Genomic DNA, 21124 nt, shown 5'->3' on the forward strand with positions numbered 1-21124 from the left:
TTATCCCTGAATTCAACTTTCGTCTTTCGAAACTAACGAATTTCCTTTTTAAATTTGTTTAAAATAATTTTTAGCATGTTCATATTTTGCAAATATAACAAAAAAAGCACATGGACAAACATCCTAAATATTGGACTATATACACCGCAATATATTTTCTTGCACGAACAACTGTATGTTGCACTTTCAAGAGGGATATCAAGATCGACAACAAGAGTTTTGGTTAAGACAGAAACATAAACAAAAAAATATTGTCCACAAAGAAGTGTTCGTTAAGATACCATCACATTAAATACTTTCAAATTATAATACATAATTATCTAACTAACATGATAAAATTAATCATTTGTGTAAGTTTGATGATGTCCTTTTATTTTAAAGTCATGTATTATGCTAATATAATAATATTTTTCGATATTTAGATGATTGTTATATTATTATACATAAACTTTTTTTATTAATTAAATTTTATTGTTCTTTCATATAAATAAATATTTAAATTACCACGTGTCATTATTAACGTGCAATGCACGTTCATAGAAACTAGTATATATATATATATATATATATATATATATATATATATATATATATGTTATTGTTTCACTAGGGAATTCAACGGAAAAGGGTCAAATATGTCCTTATACTATTGAAAAAGGTCTAATATTACCCTCCGTTATACTATCAGTCCAAATATATCCCTAACGTCATACTATCGGTCCAAATATATCCCTGACATCATGAAAGTGGTACAAACCTACCCTTCCTCCGTTAACTGCCTCCCCTATGAACACATTTTATTGTTACCTCAGAATAGCAAAATCAGAATTTTCTCGGTTCACATTGTTTCATATTATCTTTAGTTGTTAGCATTTCTTTTGATATAGTTTGTTTGTATATCTATGATATGTGATTTTCTTCAAATGAAAGGGAAAGAAAGGTTGTGGGGAAGGGATGAAAATGGGAGTATGATAGTGAGATAGCAATGAAATGTTGTCATAGGGAGACAGTTAACGGAGAAAAGGTAGGTTTGTACCACTTTTATAATGTCAGAGATATATTTGGACTGATAGTATAACGTAGGACAATATTAGACCTTTTTTAATAGTATAAGGACATATTTGACCCTTTTCCGGGAATTCAATTAGATTCGACCAAGGAAAAGAAAAACGAACAGATGCCTCTATGAGCTGAAGGCTAAATAAACACTGTGTTTCAAGGGCAAATTTGTAAAGGTATGTCTGAGGTCTGACCGGACCGACTCAGACAAAATCAAAACAAAGGAGAATTTATTTCTTTTAGTGTTATACTGGTCGCAAAAGGGAATCAAAATCTAGGGCTCTGTAAATGTGAAAGTGGAGGGCTCGACGTCTATGGCCAGAAGTTTGAGTAACCAATCCATGGAGAAAATATCAGACAGGCTTTCAGGACTTGATAACCTCTATTTCCCACGCGCTCAGCAATCATCCGCCTCCACTGCCTCCCAACGGAAATCCCTTCTTCTCGACCTTCTCACGCGCGACGTGCCGCTTTTTTTAGGTACTCTTCCCATGTCTATATACTCCATTAATATGCACTTTTGCTCGCCATATGTGTGTATTCTATGTGGCTGATAATATGCAGTTAACTTTAACTTCGTGGCCTAGCCAGAAATCTGCTTAAGTGGCTTTTAGTTCATACATTGTGATGGAGCATTTTTTTCTTTCTATGTAGTCTATACAATAGCCTTAATTTCGAAATTTCTCTTGGGATAATTACAAGTTTGAAGTAAATAGGATAATTTAGATTTTAGAACCCCTCCCCTCTAATCCAGCACTTTCAATTATCAAAGGAGACAACTTTGCTTATTTGAAATTAGAGAATTTCTTGTTGAAGTATGCTTTTCCTAGAATAAATCTTAGTAATGGCATTAGACCTTTACCCATATGGATGTTTACGTTTGTTAGCAGCGGCGGAGCCAAAATTTGATGCTTAGAGGTTCAGGATTCTAGCCTTTTTGAGTTGCGAGGTTCTAAATTTATATTTTTATACATATTAAATGGATTTTTAAAAACAAATCCCGAGTTTGGACCAAGGCTACTGTATTGGGAAAAAATTGAGTCTGAATATTGAAGATGACGTGTCATGACACGTGGACTGGTCAAAAGGTCAAAACGTAATAAATAGCCAAGAGGCACGGGCGACAACAGATATGGGGAGAAGAAAGCAACATAGGTGTGGACCGTTACTCAAATGGCACGAGTCTCGTACCTATTCGAGTCATTTAAAGACCGAAGATCGGAAGAAGTTGAAGATACGAATCTGATGATGTAAAAGAGTCTAAATACAACATTAAATATCAAATACGTTAGAAAATTTGAATTAAATAGAAATGATTGTGTAACGTTTCTTCTAATATTATTTATTGCTCATAATTGCCCCATTAAGACAAAGGCATTACACTTTCTCCTAGAATCAACTATAAAAAGAGAAGGACTCAACATCTGTAAGAACACGAAATATTATTGAGATTACACTGAAATACAAAACTACTTATTACTTTATTATTCTCAGAAATCTTCTATTATTTTCGTCTCCAAATTATCAGTAACCCAAATTTCTCTTTATTTCTAGCTTTGACCAAAGACTCAGATTTTTGGTTAAACAAATTGGTTCTGTTACCGGGAATCTGATAATCTATTCTTTTTACGTTACATTCTACCTGTTGTTATCATCATGTCAAACAACAACGAAAGCATTCATGAAAATCAAGCACATCAAGTGGATGGAGATCAACGTGATGATCTTTCCCCTCAAGGTTCTCCACGTGGATCTCGTGAGGGCACTCCTAATGATCAATCTGAGCATGTTGATGGAAAAGATGAGGTTTTACAGAAAATAATTGACGCACGGGTTGACAAAGCTTTAGAAGCTCTAATCCATCGATTACCTGCTGCACCGTCAACACCAAATGACAACACGTTGGAAAATTGCCGTTCTGGGCTAATTAATTCGGGTAATGGAGCAACCCCCAGTGATTCACAGGAGGGGGAACCAGGTAATTCAACTACTTCTCATTGGCAAAATTTAGTACTAACCTTGCAGAAACAGCTTAAGGAACAAAACGAACGCATAGAGCAAATCCCCGGAGTTCCACCTGTGATTAGAGGAGTGGATATGGACAAATATTCACAACAACCTTGGAAGCCAAATGCTGCTCCCCTTCCAATTCCTAAAAAGTTCAAAATACCCGACATCCCAAAATACGATGGTACTACAGATCCACGTGACCACGTGACTGCATTTACAACAGGCGTGAAAGGCAATGACTTGACCAAACAAGAAATTGAATCAGTACTGGTCAAGAAATTTGGAGAAACACTAACCAAGGGCGCATTAACCTGGTATTCTCTTTTACCTGAAAATTCTATAAATTCTTTTGCTGAGCTTGCAGATTCTTTTATTAAAGCACACTCGAGAGCTCAAAAGGTTGAGAAAAGAATGGAGGATATTTTCAAAATCAAACAAGGGGACTCCGAGTTGCTCAGAGATTTTGTTCATAGATTCCAACGTGAAAGAATGACTTTGCCTCGCGTTCCTGATAATTGGGCTGCAATAGCTTTTGCAAGCAACTTAAATGACAAAAGTTCAGAAGCCACGAGAAGGCTTAAGGAAAGTCTTTGTGAATTTCCTGCAACTACTTGGAATGATGTTTATAACAGGTACAGTACGAAGCTGCGAATCGAGGAAGATACCGTTCCCCAATTTCATCATGAAGAAAGGAGCAGTTCCATGAGATCAGAGATCGAAAAGAGATCAGGTAAGAATAGGTATGATCCATATATGGGACCTGCAGGGAAAGACTCACGGTCAAAGCAGGATAGTCAACGGTATGATCAAAAATCGAGGAACAGGGAATCTGGTTCTTCATCAAGGTTCAGAAACGACCGAAACAGACAAGAGTCATGAGATGATGACAGAAGTTTAAAGGCAAGGTTTGGTGGATATAACTTTAATGTCACTACCTCCGAGCTCGTAGCTGTTTTGAGGAGCATGGGAGATAAGGTACGATGGCCAAAAGAGATGCGGTCAAATCCAAATAGATTGGTGCGAATTCCACAATGATCACGGGCATTAAACTTCAGAATGTAGATTCTTACAAAGTGAAGTGGATCATCTATTGAAACAAGGGTATCTCACTGAGTTATTTAGTGAGAAAGGTAAGCAAGCCTATATGAAAAATAGGCAAGAGCCACCAAAGCCCCCTTCACCCAAGAGAACCGTGAATGTTATAAGTGGGGGAGAAGATATTCACGGTGTAACATATACGGCTTCCAACAAGGTTTCTAAAGTAACGATAACACACGGGAAACGGGTACGGCAGGATTTAGAAAACGAAAGTATTTCTTTCGATGATGCAGATACCGAAGGAGTAATGACCCCACATAACGACGCACTGGTAATATCTTTACTTGTACATGATACTAATGTAAAACGAGTTTTGATTGATCCGGGAAGTTCCGTAAATATTATACTATTAAGTGTATTACGTGAAATGCAAACTGAAGACAAAATGATACCTAAGGCGCATACCTTGTCCGAGTTCGACAATTCAAGTGTGGTAACAAAAGGAGAGGTAATTCTAACAACTTTTGCTGCAGGTGTTGTTAAAGAAACTAAATTTCAGGTAGTAGATATGGAAATGGCTTACAATATGATCATGGGGAGACCTTGGATCCATGATATGGATGTTGTCCCATCAACTCTACATCAAGTTATTAAATTCCCATCACCGTGGGGAATTTGCCAAATTCGTGGGGATCAGCAGACACCCGAGAGTATCAACGCTGTAACAGATACGAGCACCGTAAATAAAGAAAAATAGTAATTACAGGAAACAGTTGAAGGTATCAAGGATCAAACCTCAACTGAACAAGAAAAGACAGATTTAGACTCGAGACCTAATACAATTCAAGAACCTGAAGAGAATGAAAATATCAAAACAACAATCGAAGAGCTCGAGGCTGTGATATTATTTGAGCAATGGTCTGAACGGAAGGTTTATGTTGGAGTCAATTTAAGCTCAGACATGCGAGGTATGTTGATTGAATTTTTAAAAGCTAACGTGGACTGTTTTGCTTGGTCCCATGCTGATATGACAGGGATACCACCGGATGTGATGACTCACAAACTAAATGAAGACCCATCCTTCACACCAGTAAAGCAAAAGAAAAGAAAGCAAGGAGCTTTCAAAAATCAGGTGATTCAAGATGAGGTCCAAAAGCTATTGAAAATTGGGTCAATCCGCGAGGTAAAGTATCCTAATTGGTTAGCAAACACAGTTGTTGTACCTAAGAAAAACGGTAAGTGGCGGGTTTGCATGGATTATACAGATCTTAACAAAGCTTGCCCAAAAGATTCTTTCCCTTTATCGCATATAGATCAGTTAATTGATGCAACTGTAGGACATGAACTTTTGAGTATTTTAGATGCATATTCGGGGTACAACCAAATTAAAATGGACCCCAGTGATGAAGAAAAAACTTCTTTCATCACAGACAGGGGGACTTACTGATATAAAGTAATGCTCTTTGGTCTCAAAAATGCTGGAGCAACCTATCAAAGGTTGGACACCAAAATGTTCCAAGAATATTTAGGAAAAACCATGGAGGTATATATAGACGATATGCTCATCAAAACCCAGCATTCTCATGATCATATTTCTCATTTATCTGTTACATTTGAAATTTTACGAAAATTTAATATGAAACTCAATCCAGAAAAATGTGCATTTGGGGTTGTCTCAGGCAAATTTTTGGGTTTTCTCGTTTCTAACCGTGGTATTGAGGTAAATCCTTCTCAGATCAAAGCAATAGAGGAGATCCCTGATATCCTTACGAGTAAAAAAGAAGTCCAAAGGCTAACGGAAAGAATTGCAGCCTTGGGGAGATTTATTCCCAAATCTTCAGAAAAATGTTTTAAATTTTTCTCCGCACTCAAAAAGCAAGATCATTTTGAATGGAACGAAGATTGCCAACAAGCCCTTAGAAATTTAAAAGTTTACTTGTCAAATCCACCACTATTGGCAAAACCAAAGGAAGGAGAAAAGCTACTCATCTATTTGGCCGTGTCAGAAGTTGCGGTAAGTGCTGTCTTAGTCCGTGAGGACCAAGGTAAACAATCTCCTATCTATTATGTAAGCAATTCTTTACTAGATACTGAAACACGATATCCACAACTAGAAAAATTAGCATTAGCTTTGATCATGACATCTAGAAAATTAAGACTTTATTTTCAATGTCATCCCATTGTTGTAGTTACTGCTTTTCCATTACGAAACATTTTGCATAAACATGAATTGTCAGGGAGGTTAGCAAAATGAGCTATAGAATTAAGTGAATACGAAATCATTTATCAACCTAGGACTGCTATAAAATCTCAAGTATTAGCCGATTTCGTAGCTGATTTTAGCCAGGGGATGCATTTAGAAGCAGAAAAAGAATTACAAGTTTTTAATGGTGCAAACCCGAGGACTTGGATTTTATTCATTGATGGTTCGTCTAATGTAAAAGGAGCAGACCTAGGGATAGTTCTCATACCACCTACGGGTGAGACTATTAGACAGACTATAAAATGTCATTCTATAACTAACAATGAAGCAGAGTATGAGACTGTAATTGCAGGTCTAGAATTGGCACGAGAACTCGGCATAACACAGATTATAATCAAGAGTGATTCTCAACTCGTGGTCAATCAAATGCTGGGGACTTATACAGCCAGGGAGACATGAATGCAAGAATATCTCGAAAAGGTACGGGAACTAATAAAGCAATTCCAAACTTGGAAGGTAATGCAGATCCCAAGAGATGAGAATGTGGAGGCAGATGCTTTAGCTAATCTCGCATCTGCAGCTGACGTAGCAAACGCTTCAGTCGTACATTTATTTCATTCCGTTCTCGAACCTGATAAGAATGAGGTAAATTTTAATCATTTAACGTGGGATTGGAGAAACGAAATTATTGCTTTTTTACAGCGCGGAACCGTGCGTGATGACAAAAGAAAAGCTTATGCACTTCGCAAAAAAGCTGCTCGTTATTGTTTACATCAAGGAAATCTTTATCGAAAGATGTTCGGTGGACCATTAGCAAGGTGTCTCGGACCTTCCCAAACAGAATATGTGATGAGGGAAGTACATGAAGGACATTGTGGAAATCACGCAGGAGGAAGGTCGCTAGTAAAAACGCTGATTCGAGCAGGGTATTATTGGCCTAAAATGGAAGAAGAAGCAAACGGTTTCGTGTCCAAGTGTGATAAATGTCAAAGATACGGCAATAATATGCATAGACCAGCTGAGCTACTGCATCTTGTCATAGCTCTGTGGCCCTTCATGAAATGGGGAATGGATATCGTAGGTCCATTACCACAAGCAAAAGGTCAAGTGAAGTTTCTACTTGTACTTACTGATTATTTCACTAAATGGGTAGAAGCAGAAGCATTTAAACAGGTACGAGAGAAGGAAGTTAAAGACTTCATTTGGAGAAATATAATATGCCGTTTTGGAGCACCAAAGGAAATCGTGTGTGACAATGGTCCGCAATTCATAGGAGCTCAAATCACAAAATTTTTTCAAAGTTGGCAAATTAAAAGGATAACATCTACACCATACCATCCAGTGGGTAATGGACAAGCGGAATCCACAAACAAGGTCATTATCAACAACTTGAAGAAAAGGTTACAGGATTCAAAAGGTAATTGGCCTGAGGTATTACCTGGAGTATTATGGGCTTATCGTACAACGACAAAAACAAGCATGGGAGAAACACCATTTTCAATGGTTTATGGTGTGGAGGCCTTAATTCCAGTTGAAATAGGAGAACCAAGCACACGGTACGTTCAAGCAACGGAGGAATCAAATGATGAAGAGATGCGGGTGAACCTTGATTTGCTCGAAGGAAGAAGAGAAACTGCATTAATAAGGATGGCAGCACAAAAGCAAGTAATTGAACGGTATTATAACAGGAAAGCACGCCTCAGATTCTTTAAAATTGGGGACTTCGTGCTTAAAAAGGTTTTCCAATCTACAAAAGCTGCTAATTCAGGAAAGCTAAGTCCAACATGGGAAGGACCCTACAGAGTTCGTGACATTGCGGGAAAATGAGCATACGAGTTGGAGACAATGGATGGCAAGGTTCTACCCTCACATAGGAATGCTGTCCACCTAAAGAGATATTATTTCTGAGAAAGTACCTACGATCAGGTATCGCTATATTAGAATTTTTCTTTGAATTGTTAAAATTTTACTAACGATTTTAGATGCTAGGCAAAAACCCTAACTCGTGCCAAATGATGAGTCACGACCTGCACGGCAAAATGGAATATTCTAAAATTGCCAGCCCAGGGTTACAAATTAATCTGATGGAAATATACACGGGTTAGACAGTCTTCATCTCTAATCGCACCTCCGAGTCCCGTATATTTTTCTGTTTCAGGAAAAGGACCAAAATTGAGAGAAACAAACAAGTGCTCGAGGCTTCATACTTCACCGCTCAAACACTTGGGGGACTACATATACACAGATACGTGCAAAAAAAAAAAACAGATACGAAAATCGAACAAGATTGAGCAAGATTTAAGAGAAAAATCAAGCTACAAAGTGACAAGTGTTGAGCAAAAGTTATGGAGTTTTCAGCATTCATCATAGTGTTCTTTCCCATTAGAACAAAGGGAGATTTATATCATCATAGTGTTCTTTCCCATTAAAACAAAGGAAGATGCAAAACATTCATCATAGTGTTCTTTCCCATGAGAACAACGGAGTCACCTCTCAAACCCTTCTTAATACATGAAGATAGGGTCATGACTATGTACTGAAACGGGTTATGAGGAAAAACCTTGTTGAATAATATTTATTTTGTAAAAATCTGTTAAGAGAAAAACAGTTACGAGAAAGTTATAGATGTATTTTAATACATGTAATATTCAAAAGCTTGTCCAAGTCCATGAATAAAAATTTGTCAAAGTTGTTTCAAACAAAACATGTGTATTCCTATTTCTTTCATCGTATTGTAACACCATTATGAAGGTGAGACGTCTTCTTCATTAAGTGTCGATATATATAAAAGGGCCCTCTTTTATAAACATCATGTTAATAAGTCATGAGAAGAATCATAAAGCATTTTCAAAGGATAAAAATGCGAAACTATTCTATAAGTCCTAAATAGATAAGGAAAAGGCAAGAATAGAACACATTGAAGTACTAACAAACTTCTTGATATAATTAAAAAGACTAAGTAGAAACTTAAGTCAACAAAAAGTTTATACAAGTGCCCCATTATGATAACTGGGGACTTTCACCAAAAAATCCCTTAAAAAATACCTAAGGGATAAAACCATCATCCAACAAAGAAAGTAAAAACAAAGTCTGGAAATTTAACTGGTCACTGAAGGGGTTGGCACATCAGAAGTTGCAATATTAATTTCACTTTCAGAAACAGCCACAGGCACGGTGGCAACTTCTGAAGAAGCAGCAACAGGAGCGGTTTCAGCTGGGCTTGAAGTGTTAGGTTCAACGAGGGAGCAAGAGTCACGGAAGTTTCAGCTTCCATAGACTGAGTCGTAGAAATTTCACCCTCGGGAGCTGGAATTGCAACATCTTCAACTTCAACTGCCACAACAACGGCTTCGTCATTTACAGGTTCCTTAGCCACGGGAGCTTCAATTGCCGGAGAAGGAAAGTCAAGTGGTTGTTGGGTTCTTTCAATGGTTTCTAAAACTTTGGCCAACTCTGAGTTTAAGTCAAAGTTTTCTTGACTGGCCTCCATTAAAGCATCACGGCGAGAGTTTAAGAAAGCCCAACTCACCTCTAAATCAAACTTCTCCTCAAGAAGTTCATACTCACTTTCCCACATAGCAAGATCATTCTTTAACACTTGATGTTCAGCTAAATGAGAATCAAGGGAAGCTTCAAGGGAGGCATGGGAACTCTCTAAGGCACGTACTTTGTCAGAGGAGATCCTTAAATCAGCTTGAACTTGAGTCAAGTTCTGCACTAATTCTCCTGCATATTCTTCTTTCTTGTCCAAGAGTGCCTTAAGTTCTCTGATTTCTTCACTTGACTTTGATAACTGTTCTGAAAAGCAACATTTAAGGCACTCCTTTGTCTTTTTCAAATTGACTTGAAGAAGCTTTGGCAACTGCTAACTCAGAAGTCAAACCTCGCTTTTGCTGCTCCAGGTGATTTCTACTCTCTTGCAATTCTTCTATAGTTCCCTGAGCATTCTCAAACTGCTCTTTCCAATTAGCTGCTTCTAGCTGGGCTCCCTTGGTTATTTCCTCAGCCTCGTGGATAGACTTTTCAGACTCACGAGTTTTCTTTTCCAGAAAGGAAATTCTTACCATCAATTCTGTACCAATGAGGTTAGCCTACAGTGACAACTCATAGAAATAAGAATTTAGAGATTAAAAATAAACTTGTTAGTAAGTAAAGAAAAAATACCTTCAAAGTAGAATGAACTATGTCATTCATCAGAGTTAAGCAACTGTGACTGCTCATCTTCTTCTTCTCAATATCTCCCATCAAAAGCCCAAGCCAGGCATCTGCTCCACCAGACTTCCTTAAAAGACTGTTATTAGCAGGAACATCAAGTGTAACGCTCCTCATAGCCAAGCTTCTGTTACTGGAACCCTCCTCTGCATGTTGAACAGAGGAAGGGGAGCTATAGAAGGAGGAGCGGTAGAAGAAGTGAAAATAACAGGAGTCAAAAGACTCGAAGCAGGTAAGGGAGCAGAGACAGGCAAGGGAGCAGGAACATATAGAATGGGCAAGGAAGCACTTGAAACCAACAGAGGAAGAAAAAAGAACTTCATCTAAAACTGGACCTAGTTCTCCACTTTCAAAACCACCAATGAAGAGACGTTGAATAGACTCATTGGTGTCCATCGGAGTGGTTTCATCATCAGAAGGAATGTGAACAGGTTCGGTAAGAGAGGCACGGACAGGGGTAACTTCAGCTTCATCCTCGGAAACGATGCGTCTCCTAACTCTTGGTCTAGCTATCAAAGAGGTGTCTTCATCTTCATCATCCTCTTCTACAACTTTCCTCTTCGATAACGTAGCTTGAGTTCTCTCCAAAGAGAGTGAAGTACCAAAAGAGGCTCGAAGGGCAATAGCTACTTCAGATGTCATTCATCGAATAGCAAATCCTTACAAAAAGAAGGATAAAAAAGTTAGAAACAAGAAAGGACTTAACATACGAAAAAGCATAAAGAGATGCATACCGTGAGTTTTCACTTTCCAACCATGTAAATTGGAAATGGATTTCCAAGTTCTCGCCTCCATAGGCACGACTTTCAAGATTGAATCTACCCAACCACGGAAATTAAGAATGGGTTCCACATCTCTCATAGTTGCTACAGAAAAGCAAAAAGAGACGAAATTAGAAAAGAAATTGAAATTCTTAAAGATAGGTACGGTAAGTAAAAAAAACTTACGTGCAAAGTTCCACTTCTCAGGGAAGGGGATATTTGTTTCATCTACCAAATCAACTGTGCGTACAGCAACATAACGAGTGTACCACCCACGATCATTGTCATCTTCAGGGCTTACCAAGACCCTTTTACTTCTTGCAGTTAAAGTAAAAACCCCATGGCGGAATAATTTGGGATGGTAAAGATGAATAAGGTGGGGAAAGGTAAAGCTAACATTGGCTTTTACGGACAAATACCTCAAACAAGCCACTACCCTCCATACAAAAGGGGCCAATTTGTCCCAAACAAATTTTGAAAAAACGACAGAAATCAAGTATAACTGGGTCAATAGCAGGAATAAATCCCAAAGTGAAGGGGTAAGTATAAACAAAAGAAAATCCAATCCTAAAAGAAGATATTCTCTGGTTTGGATTAGGGATCACTATACGAAGATCACTTCTCAAGTTGCAATCTTTTCGAACAATAGAAACCAAAGGTTCAGTGATTAGAGAAGGAAAAGTGTCAGCTTTCTCTAAATTAACAACTTGTTCACGAAGAGATTTTCTATCATTCTCAAAGGATAAGTCATTGGGTACTATTGAATCCTGTAACCTTTTCTTCAAGTTGTTGATAATGACCTTGTTTGTGGATTCCGCTTGTCCATTACCCACTGGATGGTATGGTGTAGATGTTATCCTTTTAATTTGCCAACTTTGAAAAAATTCTGTGATTTGAGCTCCTATGAATTGCGGACCATTGTCACACACGATTTCCTTTGGTGCTCCAAAACGGCATATTATATTTCTCCAAATGAAGTCTTTAACTTCCTTCTCTCGTACCTGTTTAAATGCTCCTACTTCTACCCTTTTAGTGAAATAATCTGTAAGTACAAGTAGAAATTTCACTTGACCTTTTGCTTGTGGCAATGGACCTACGATATCCATTCCCCATTTCATAAAGGGCCACGGGGCTATAACAGGGTGCAGTAACTCAGCTGGTCTATGCATATTATTGCCGTATCTTTGACATTTATCACACTTGGACACGAAACCGTTTGCTTCTTCTTCCATTTTAGGCCAATAATACCCTGCTCGAATCAGCGTTTTTACCAGCGACCTTCCTCCTGCGTGATTTCCACAATGTCCTTCATGTACTTCCCTCATCACATATTCTGTTTGGGAAGGTCCGAGACACCTTGCTAATGGTCCACCGAACATCTTTCGATAAAGATTTCCTTGATGTAAACAATAACGAGCAGCTTTTTTGCGAAGTGCATAAGCTTTTCTTTTGTCATCAGGCACGATTCCGCGCTGTAAAAAAGCAATAATTTCGTTTCTCCAATCCCATGTTAAATGATTAAAATTTACCTCGTTCTTATCAGGTTCGAGAACGGAATGAAATAAATGTACGACTGAAGCATTTGCGTCGTTTGCTACGTCTGCGAGATTAGCTAAAGCATCTGCCCCCACATTCTCATCTCTTGGGATCTGCATTACCTTCCAAGTTTGGAATTGCTTTATTAGTTCTCGTACCTTTTCGAGATATTCTTGCATTCGTGTCTCCCTGGCTGTATAAGTCCCCAGCATTTGATTGACCACGAGTTGAGAATCACTCTTGATTATAATCTGTGTTATGCCGAGTTCTCGTGCCAATTCTAGACCTGCAATTACAGCCTCATACTCTGCTTCATTGTTAGTTATAGAGTGACATTTTATAGTCTGTCTAATAGTCTCACCCGTAGGTGGTATGAGAATATCCCTAGGCCTGCTCCTTTTACATTAGACGAACCATCAGTGAATAAAATCCAAGTCCCCGGGTTTGCACCATTAAAAACTTGTAATTCTTTTTCTGCTTCTAAATGCATCCCCTGGCTAAAATCAGCTACGAAATCGGCTAATACTTGAGATTTTATAGCAGTCCTAGGTTGATAAATGATTTCGTATTCACTTAATTCTATAGCCCATTTTGCTAACCTCCCTGACAATTCATGTTTATGCAAAATGTTTCGTAATGGAAAAGCAGTAACTACAACAATGGGATGACATTGAAAATAAGGTCTTAATTTTCTAGATGCCATGATCAAAGCTAATGCTAATTTTTCTAGTTGTGGATGTCGTGTTTCAGCATCTAGTAAAGACTTGCTTACATAATAGATAGGAGATTGTTTACCTTGGTCCTCACGGACTAAAACAGCACTTACCGCAACTTCTGACACGGCCAAATAAATGAGTAGCTTTTCTCCTTCCTTTGGTTTTGCCAATAGTGGTGGATTTGACAAGTAAGCTTTTAAATTTCTAAGGGCTTGTTGGCAATCTTCGTTCCATTCAAAATGATCTTGCTTTTTGAGTGCGGAGAAAAATTTAAAACATTTTTCTGAAGATTTGGGAATAAATCTCCCCAAGGCTGCAATTCTTCCCATTAGCCTTTGGACTTCTTTTTTACTCGTAAGGATATCAGAGATCTCCTCTATTGCTTTGATCTGAGAAGGATTTACCTCGATACCACGGTTAGAAACGAGAAAACCCAAAAATTTGCCTGAGGCAACCCCAAATGCACATTTTTCTGGATTGAGTTTCATATTAAATTTTCGTAAAATTTCAAATGTAACAAATAAATGAGAAATATGATCATGAGAATGCTGGGTTTTGACGAGCATATCGTCTATATATACCTCAATGGTTTTTCCTAAATGTTTTTGGAACATTTTGGTGACCAACCTTTGATAGGTTGCTCCAGCATTTTTGAGACCAAAGAGCATTACTTTATATCAGTAAGTCCCCCTGTCTGTGATGAAAGAAGTTTTTTCTTCATCACTGGGGTCCATTTTAATTTGGTTGTACCCCGAATATGCATCTAAAAACTCAAGTTCATGTCCTGCAGCTGCATCAATTAACTGATCTATATGCGGTAAAGGGAAAGAATCTTTTGGGCAGGCTTTGTTAAGATCTGTATAATCCACGCAAACCCGCCACTTACCGTTTTTCTTAGGTACAACAACTGTGTTTGCTAACCAATTAGGATACTTTACCTCGCGGATTGACCCAATTTTCAATAGCTTTTGGACCTCATCTTGAATCACCTGATTTTTGAAAGTTCCTTACTTTCTTTTCTTTTGTTTTACTGGTGTGAAGGATGGGTCTTCATTTAGTTTGTGAGTCATCACATCCGGTGGTATCCCTGTCATATCAGCATGGGACCAAGCAAAACAGTCCACGTTAGCTTTTAAAAATTCAATCAACATACCTTGCATGTCTGAGCTTAAATTGGCTCCAACATAAACCTTCCGTTCAGGCCATTGCTCAAATAATATCACAGCCTCGAGCTCTTCAATTGTTGTTTTGATATTTTCATTCTCTTCAGGTTCTTGAATTGTATCAGGTCTCGAGTCTAAATCTGTCCTTTCTTGTTCAGTTGAGGTTTGATCCTTAATACCTTCAACAGTTTCCTGTAATTGCTATTTTTCTTTATTTACGGTGCTCGTATCTGTTACAGCGTTGATACTCCTGGCTGTCTGCTGATCCCCACGAATTTGGCAAATTCCCCACGGTGATGGGAATTTAATAACTTGATGTAGAGTTGATGGGACACCATCCATATCATGGATCCAAGGTCTCCCCATGATCATATTGTAAGCTATTTCCATATCTACTACCTGAAATTTAGTTTCTTTAACAACACCTGCAGCAAAAGTTGTTAGAATTACCTCTCCTTTTGTTACCACACTTGAATTGTCAAATCCGGACAAGGTATGCGCCTTAGGTATCATTTTGTCTTCAGCTTGCATTTCACGTAATACCCTTAATAGTATAATATTTACGGAACTTCCTGGATCAGTCAAAACTCGTTTTACATTAGTATCATGTACAAGTAAAGATATTACCAGTGCGTCGTTATGTGGGGTCATTACTCCCTCGGTATCTGCATCATCGAAAGAAATACTTTCGTTTTCTAAAACCTGCCGTACCCGTTTCCCGTGTGTTATCGTTACTTTAGAAACCTTGTTGGAAGCCGTATATGTTACACCGTGAATATCTTCTCCCCCACTTATAACATTCACGGTTCTCTTGGGTGAAGGGGGCTTTGGTGGCTCTTGCCTATTTTTCATATAGGCTTGCTTACCTTTCTCACTAAATAACTCAGTGAGATACCCTTGTTTCAATAGATGATCCACTTCACTTTGTAAGAATCTACATTCTGAAGTTTTATGCCCGTGATCATTGTGGAATTCGCACCAATGGTCTGGATTGCGTCTATTTGGATTTGACCGCATCTCTTTTGGCCATCGTACCTTATCTCCCATGCTCCTCAAAACAGCTACGAGCTCGGAGGTAGTGACATTAAAGATATCCACCGAACCTTGCCTTTAAACTTCTGTCATCATCTCGTGACTCTTGTCTGTTTCGGTCATTTCTGAACCTTGATGAAGAACCAGATTCCATGTTCCTCGATTTTTGATCATACCGTTGACTATCCTGCTTTGACCGTGAGTCTTTCCATGCAGGTCCCATATATGGATCATACCTATTCTTACCTGATCTCTTTTCGATCTCTGATCTCCTGGAACTGCTCCTTTCTTCATGATGAAATTGGGGAACAGTATCTTCCTCGATTCGCAGCTTCGTACTGTACCTGTTATAAACATCATTCCAAGTAGTTGCAGGAAATTACGTGGATCTGTAGTACCATCGTATTTTGGGATGTCGGGTATTTTGAACTTTTTAGGAATTGGAAGGGGAGCAGCACTTGGCTTCCAAGGTTGTGAATATTTGTCCATATCCACTCCTCTAATCATAGGTGGTACTCCGGGGATTTGCTCTATGCGTTCGTTTTGTTCCTTAAGCTGTTTCTTCAAGGTTAGTACTAAATTTTGCCAATGAGAAGTAGTTGAATTACCTGGTTCCCCCTCCTGTGAATCACTGGGGGTTGCTCCATTACCCGAATTAATCAGCCCAGAACGGGGATTTTCCAACGTGTTGTCATTTGGTGTTGACGGTGCAGCAGGTAATCGACGGATTAGAGCTTCTAAAGCTTTGTCAACCCGTGCGTCAATTATTTTCTGTAAAACCTCATCTCTTCCATCAACATGCTCAGATTGATCATTAGGAGTGCCCTCACGAGATCCACATGGAGAACCTTGAGGGGAAAGATCATCACGTTGATCTCCATCCACTTGATGTGCTTGATTTTCATGAATGTTTTCGTTGTTGTTTGACATGATGATAACAACAGGTATGATGTAACGTAAAAAGAATAGATTTTTAGATCCCCGGCAGCGGAACCAATTTGTTTAACCAAAAATCTGAGTCTTTGGTCAAAGCTAGAAATAAAGAGAAATTTGGGTCACTGATAATCTGGAGACGAAAATAATAGAAGATTTCTGAGAATAATAAAGTAATAAGTAGTTTTGTATTTCAGTGTAATCTCAATAATATTTCGTGTTCTTACAGATGTTGAGTCCTTCTCTTTTTATAGTTGATTCTAGGAGAAGATGTAATGCCTTTGTCTTAATGAGGCAATTATGAGCAATAAATAACATTAGAAGAAACGTTACACAATCATTTCTATTTAATTCAAATTTTCTAACGTATTTGATATTTAATGCTGTATTTAGACTCTTTTACGTCATCAGATTCGTATCTTCAACTTCTTCCGATCTTCGGTCTTTAAATGACTCGAATAGGTACGAGACTCGTGCCATTTGAGTAACGGTCCACACCTATGTTGCTTTCTTCTTCCCATATCTGTTGTCGCCCGTGCCTCTTGGCTATTTATTGCGTTTTGACCTTTTGACCAGTCCACGTGTCATGACACGTCATCTTCAATATTCAGACTCAGTTTTTTCCCAATACAACATTATTTTTCTGAATAAAGAACATTATAAACACCATTAACATGTATTTCTAAATATATCTTTTTTTATTCTTGGAATCTCAGAACGTTATGGATCGCAGTTAACATCAGATGATCTTAATGAATTTGAAGCGTTAAAAAATGATTATGAAACCAATTGGCATCTGAATCATCTGCGAAGTGTTATTAGCCCAACACAAGAAGATTTGAAGTCCAGGTCAGTTAAGATTAAGAACAGACGGCGAGCATATCTAGACAAATTAGTAAACGATGGACAGTACTTTTCAGAGGACGCAATGAGGGAACGAGATCCATATTTGCACCATGAGTATGTTGGGAAGTTCCAAGATCCAAGTGGGAGGAGCATGGCAAGGCCAGGGGAACGATGGTCTGAGACTCTGATGAGGCGGTCAGAAGAGGCAATGCTTGTTAAAAAAATTAGGGATGAGCAGCAGAGACGAGGTGTGGCTCAAAGTGATTGGGTAGGATTTGACAATCAGGAACTTGAAAAGGTGGAGGAAGAGGAGGAGGAAGAAGAAGAAAGCGAGGAGGAAGAAGAAGAAGAAGACGAGGAGCAGGAGCAATACGAAGGTGAAAGGGGCATCTCAGCTAATAGACAAGAGGTAGTTGCTGTACCTTTTCTCTTTTTATAGATAGTATACCAAAATATTTGTCCTGCCTGCCTGCTTGTTAATTTTAGTTGAAATGCTAACGTGCAGGTTAGTTTTTGGAGGGTGTTTGGCTAAGTTTATAAGCGGATGAAACTGGTTTAAGCATCTTTTGGATTATCTACATGTTTGGTAAACATCCAAGGTGCTTATAAGCCAAAATCAGCCAAAAGTCATAAGTTGGTCACCCCTAACTTATGGCTTTTGAGCTTACAAGCTCTTTTAGTTTGTCCATGACTTTTGCTATTTTATCCTTAATAATATTTTATAATTCGCTATATTTTGTGGAAACTTTAGGGGTATTTTAGTTGTTTTAACAAAAAAACAACTTATCAGCATTTTTAAACCAAACATGTCGACTGCTTATTACAACACTTCTAGCTGAACATGTAGCTGCTTATTTTTAAAATCAATTTCAACACTTAAAAATGCTTTTCAGCATTTCAAGCTTATTAGCTATCTACAATCGACTGAACCAAACGGGCTCTTAGTAGGTATTCGTAATTGTCTCGTGTCTGGTTATTATAGTGCAATTACATCGAGGAAATGATGGGGTTCTGGTTATTTAGTGTACGTGATGCATTTTAAGATATAGACAATCATGTAACTCTGAACAAAGCTAATTCAAGAGTAACCTTAGACAGTGGCTATTCGGAATGAAAGAAAATAAATTGGTTATGTTTTATCGAATGTGGAAAATTATTTTTATATTTTTGTAATGGTTGAGTAGGAATGGGAAGATTGGTTGGAGGTACTTTTAATGTGTAGGGGTTACAGCATAAGGAGTTGCTCTTGTAGTACTTTGCCTAAAGTTTAGAAAGTTTTAGCTAATGATGCCCAAGTTTTTGCAACTTCTGACCCACTTATCTTTGCAATTTGCCCTAAGAGTTAACAAACTCTTGAGAGCTATGAAGTTATGCTTCTTAATTGCAAGTTCGAAAGTCCTACAAGGCTGCCTCTTAAGTAGTGCCAACTTGGGGTGGGTGGTGGGTGGGGGGGGGATGTACTATTTGTAGCTGTCTAACTTAAAGCGCTGTCTTTCCATTGAAATTGAGAAGTAAAAGTGTGTGTTGAAAAAAGTGTATGATTTTTAGGTCACTTCAGCTGAAAAGTTGATGTTTTAAGAGCTTATCTTATGGTGGAAATCTTCTATGAGCTCTCCCAGATATCTGCTTGTTGTAAAAAGCAGAGTGGAGGTCGTCTTTGAACCTTTTGGTTTCTAGTGTGTGTGCTTTTGCTTGCTCCAATTCGAGTTCCTACGTACCTTCATTGATTTAAGGCCTCCTTCAGTGAATTAAGTCTGTCTCTTGCTTAACATGGGGGCCAAAGGAATGCCAGGAGATCCTTACATGTTATCTTTTTCAAGGATTTTATGTTGGTTTCATCCCTCTCCTTTCTCTGTGCTGTTGCCTTCATATTCCTGGAGGCTAAGTGTTCAAGTATATCTTGTATGTTGGCACATTCGGTTTATTCTGAAGCTTTTTAGAAGCTCAACTTATAATCATGTCTAGGCTTTGTTGTGTATGCTTACCTGTCAATAGGGCGCCTCACAATTTTCATTCTCAAATCACGACCATTATTTTCTTGTTTATTGACTCGTTCTAGTTTTAGCGAAGCTGTGTAGAAGCTCAAGTTAGAGATATATTTTGGTTTCGTTGCCTGCAATAGTACTCTCACAACTTTTATTCTCAAAATATCGTAGATCATTTTTTTGTTTAGCCTGTTACCCTTACTTTTCCTACTTATCAGTGAATGATCCATTCCTTTTCCTATCAAATTTGAAGGTTCACATAAACAATCTTGATGCTTCTAATGACACGCCATCTGAAACGAGAAGACCTGCTGTGATGGAAACTTTGTCAATGGAGGAGATGCAAGAACGAATGGACCAGTTCGCTTACATCATGCAGCGAAAGTTTTTATTGGGAGAAGATAGTCTGGATTACTCAAAAATTGACGAGGATGAGACCTTGGATGATCATTGGATGAAAGAAGAAAATTATGATGCTGAAGAAAAGTACTTTGATGATGATGGCTGAGCTTAAATGCTGACATGACGCAGGGTGTGATTTTTGTTTTTGACATTACAAGTTTCTACCATGTATATGTCGTTAGCACAGTGGCGAAGCCAGAAATATTTCCAAGGGTGTTCAAACTTGAAAGAAGTAGAAAAAAAATTCCGACAAAGGGTGTTCAATATAGGTTTTATGTCTAAAATCAATATTTTACTTATATACACAGTGTAATTTTTCAGTCCCGTTGCTAAAGGTGGCTTCGCCCATGCGTTAGCATTTTATGCAGATATGCCTAGGTTTTGTGGTTGAAGGCAGATTTTGCAAGGGTTGTCGATGGCTAGGTTTTGGTCTTGATTTCTGGGAGTAGCTAGTAAGTTTATACTACAATTCAAGCCTGTCAAAAAAGAATTTATATTACAATTCTGCAGCCACACTAGAGTGAAAGAGATGCTGAAATGCTAACTTAGCAGCCACACAAGAGAAGGATAGAGATTCTTGTCCAGATAAGTGACATTGTGCTCAAGTCGAAGGATTCGGATTTACTTTAATAGCAAGGAATCTATGCCAATTGATAAAGTAGAAAACTCAGGGATTTTGAGAAGCTTCCTTGTTTTGGATTGATTTTATTGGTCTCTGTACAATAACTGACCTTATTGGACATTTGTTGCTCGGGAGTAGGGACTCTGCATGTTGATGTAGAGTAAGTGTCTACTACTCCAATTCCATACAAAGATTTGAACATCTAATATCTTAGGTCTGAATTAACAAGGGGTATCAATTTGAAAATGTCGGAGATGACAGATCAAGTTCCAGAGGTTTTTTTTTTTGGTGCTAAGTTCCAGAGTTAATTTCTTTTGTCTGCTCAAGTATTGGTGGGTAAAATTACTCGGTCTGAATTAACAAGGGGTATCAATTTGAAAATGTCGGAGATCACAGATCAAGTTCCAGAGGTTTTTTTTTTTGGTGCTAAGTTCCAGAGTTAATTTCTTTTGTCTGCTCAAGTGTTGGTGGGTAAAATTACTCACGAGTGAGAAGTAGCAAATGGCATGGACATTACCATTATGAAAAAATCTGCATGATTATTAAATCAACTTTAATCACTAGTGCTTTCTTATTCATCAATGAAATAAAATAGAAAGACAATCA

General features: G+C 38.1%; 1 protein-coding gene across 1 annotated transcript; it reads left to right on the top strand.

The window, feature by feature from the left end:
* Positions 1–1231: 1231 nt before the first annotated feature.
* LOC104242765 (uncharacterized) lies at positions 1232–20288 on the top strand. The gene is made up of 3 exons (XM_070147609.1): positions 1232–1539; positions 17380–17918; positions 19748–20288. Exons 1-3 carry the CDS (start codon positions 1374–1376, stop codon positions 20000–20002), a joined length of 960 nt encoding a protein of 319 aa, XP_070003710.1. The 5' UTR covers positions 1232–1373; the 3' UTR covers positions 20003–20288.
* The last annotated feature ends 836 nt before the right edge of the window (positions 20289–21124 follow it).

Source organism: Nicotiana sylvestris, chromosome 6, assembly GCF_000393655.2.
Source record: "Nicotiana sylvestris chromosome 6, ASM39365v2, whole genome shotgun sequence".
NCBI classification, from domain to species: Eukaryota; Viridiplantae; Streptophyta; class Magnoliopsida; order Solanales; family Solanaceae; genus Nicotiana; species Nicotiana sylvestris.

Bases quoted from the DNA above. Each gene is read 5' to 3' on its own strand.
- LOC104242765 (XM_070147609.1), top strand. From the start codon at position 1,374: ATGGCCAGAAGTTTGAGTAACCAATCCATGGAGAAAATATCAGACAGG. The intron at 1,540-17,379 runs GTACTCTTCCCA...TTGGAATCTCAG, and splicing joins CGACGTGCCGCTTTTTTTAG to AACGTTATGGATCGCAGTTA. The intron at 17,919-19,747 runs GTAGTTGCTGTA...TCAAATTTGAAG, and splicing joins TCTCAGCTAATAGACAAGAG to GTTCACATAAACAATCTTGA.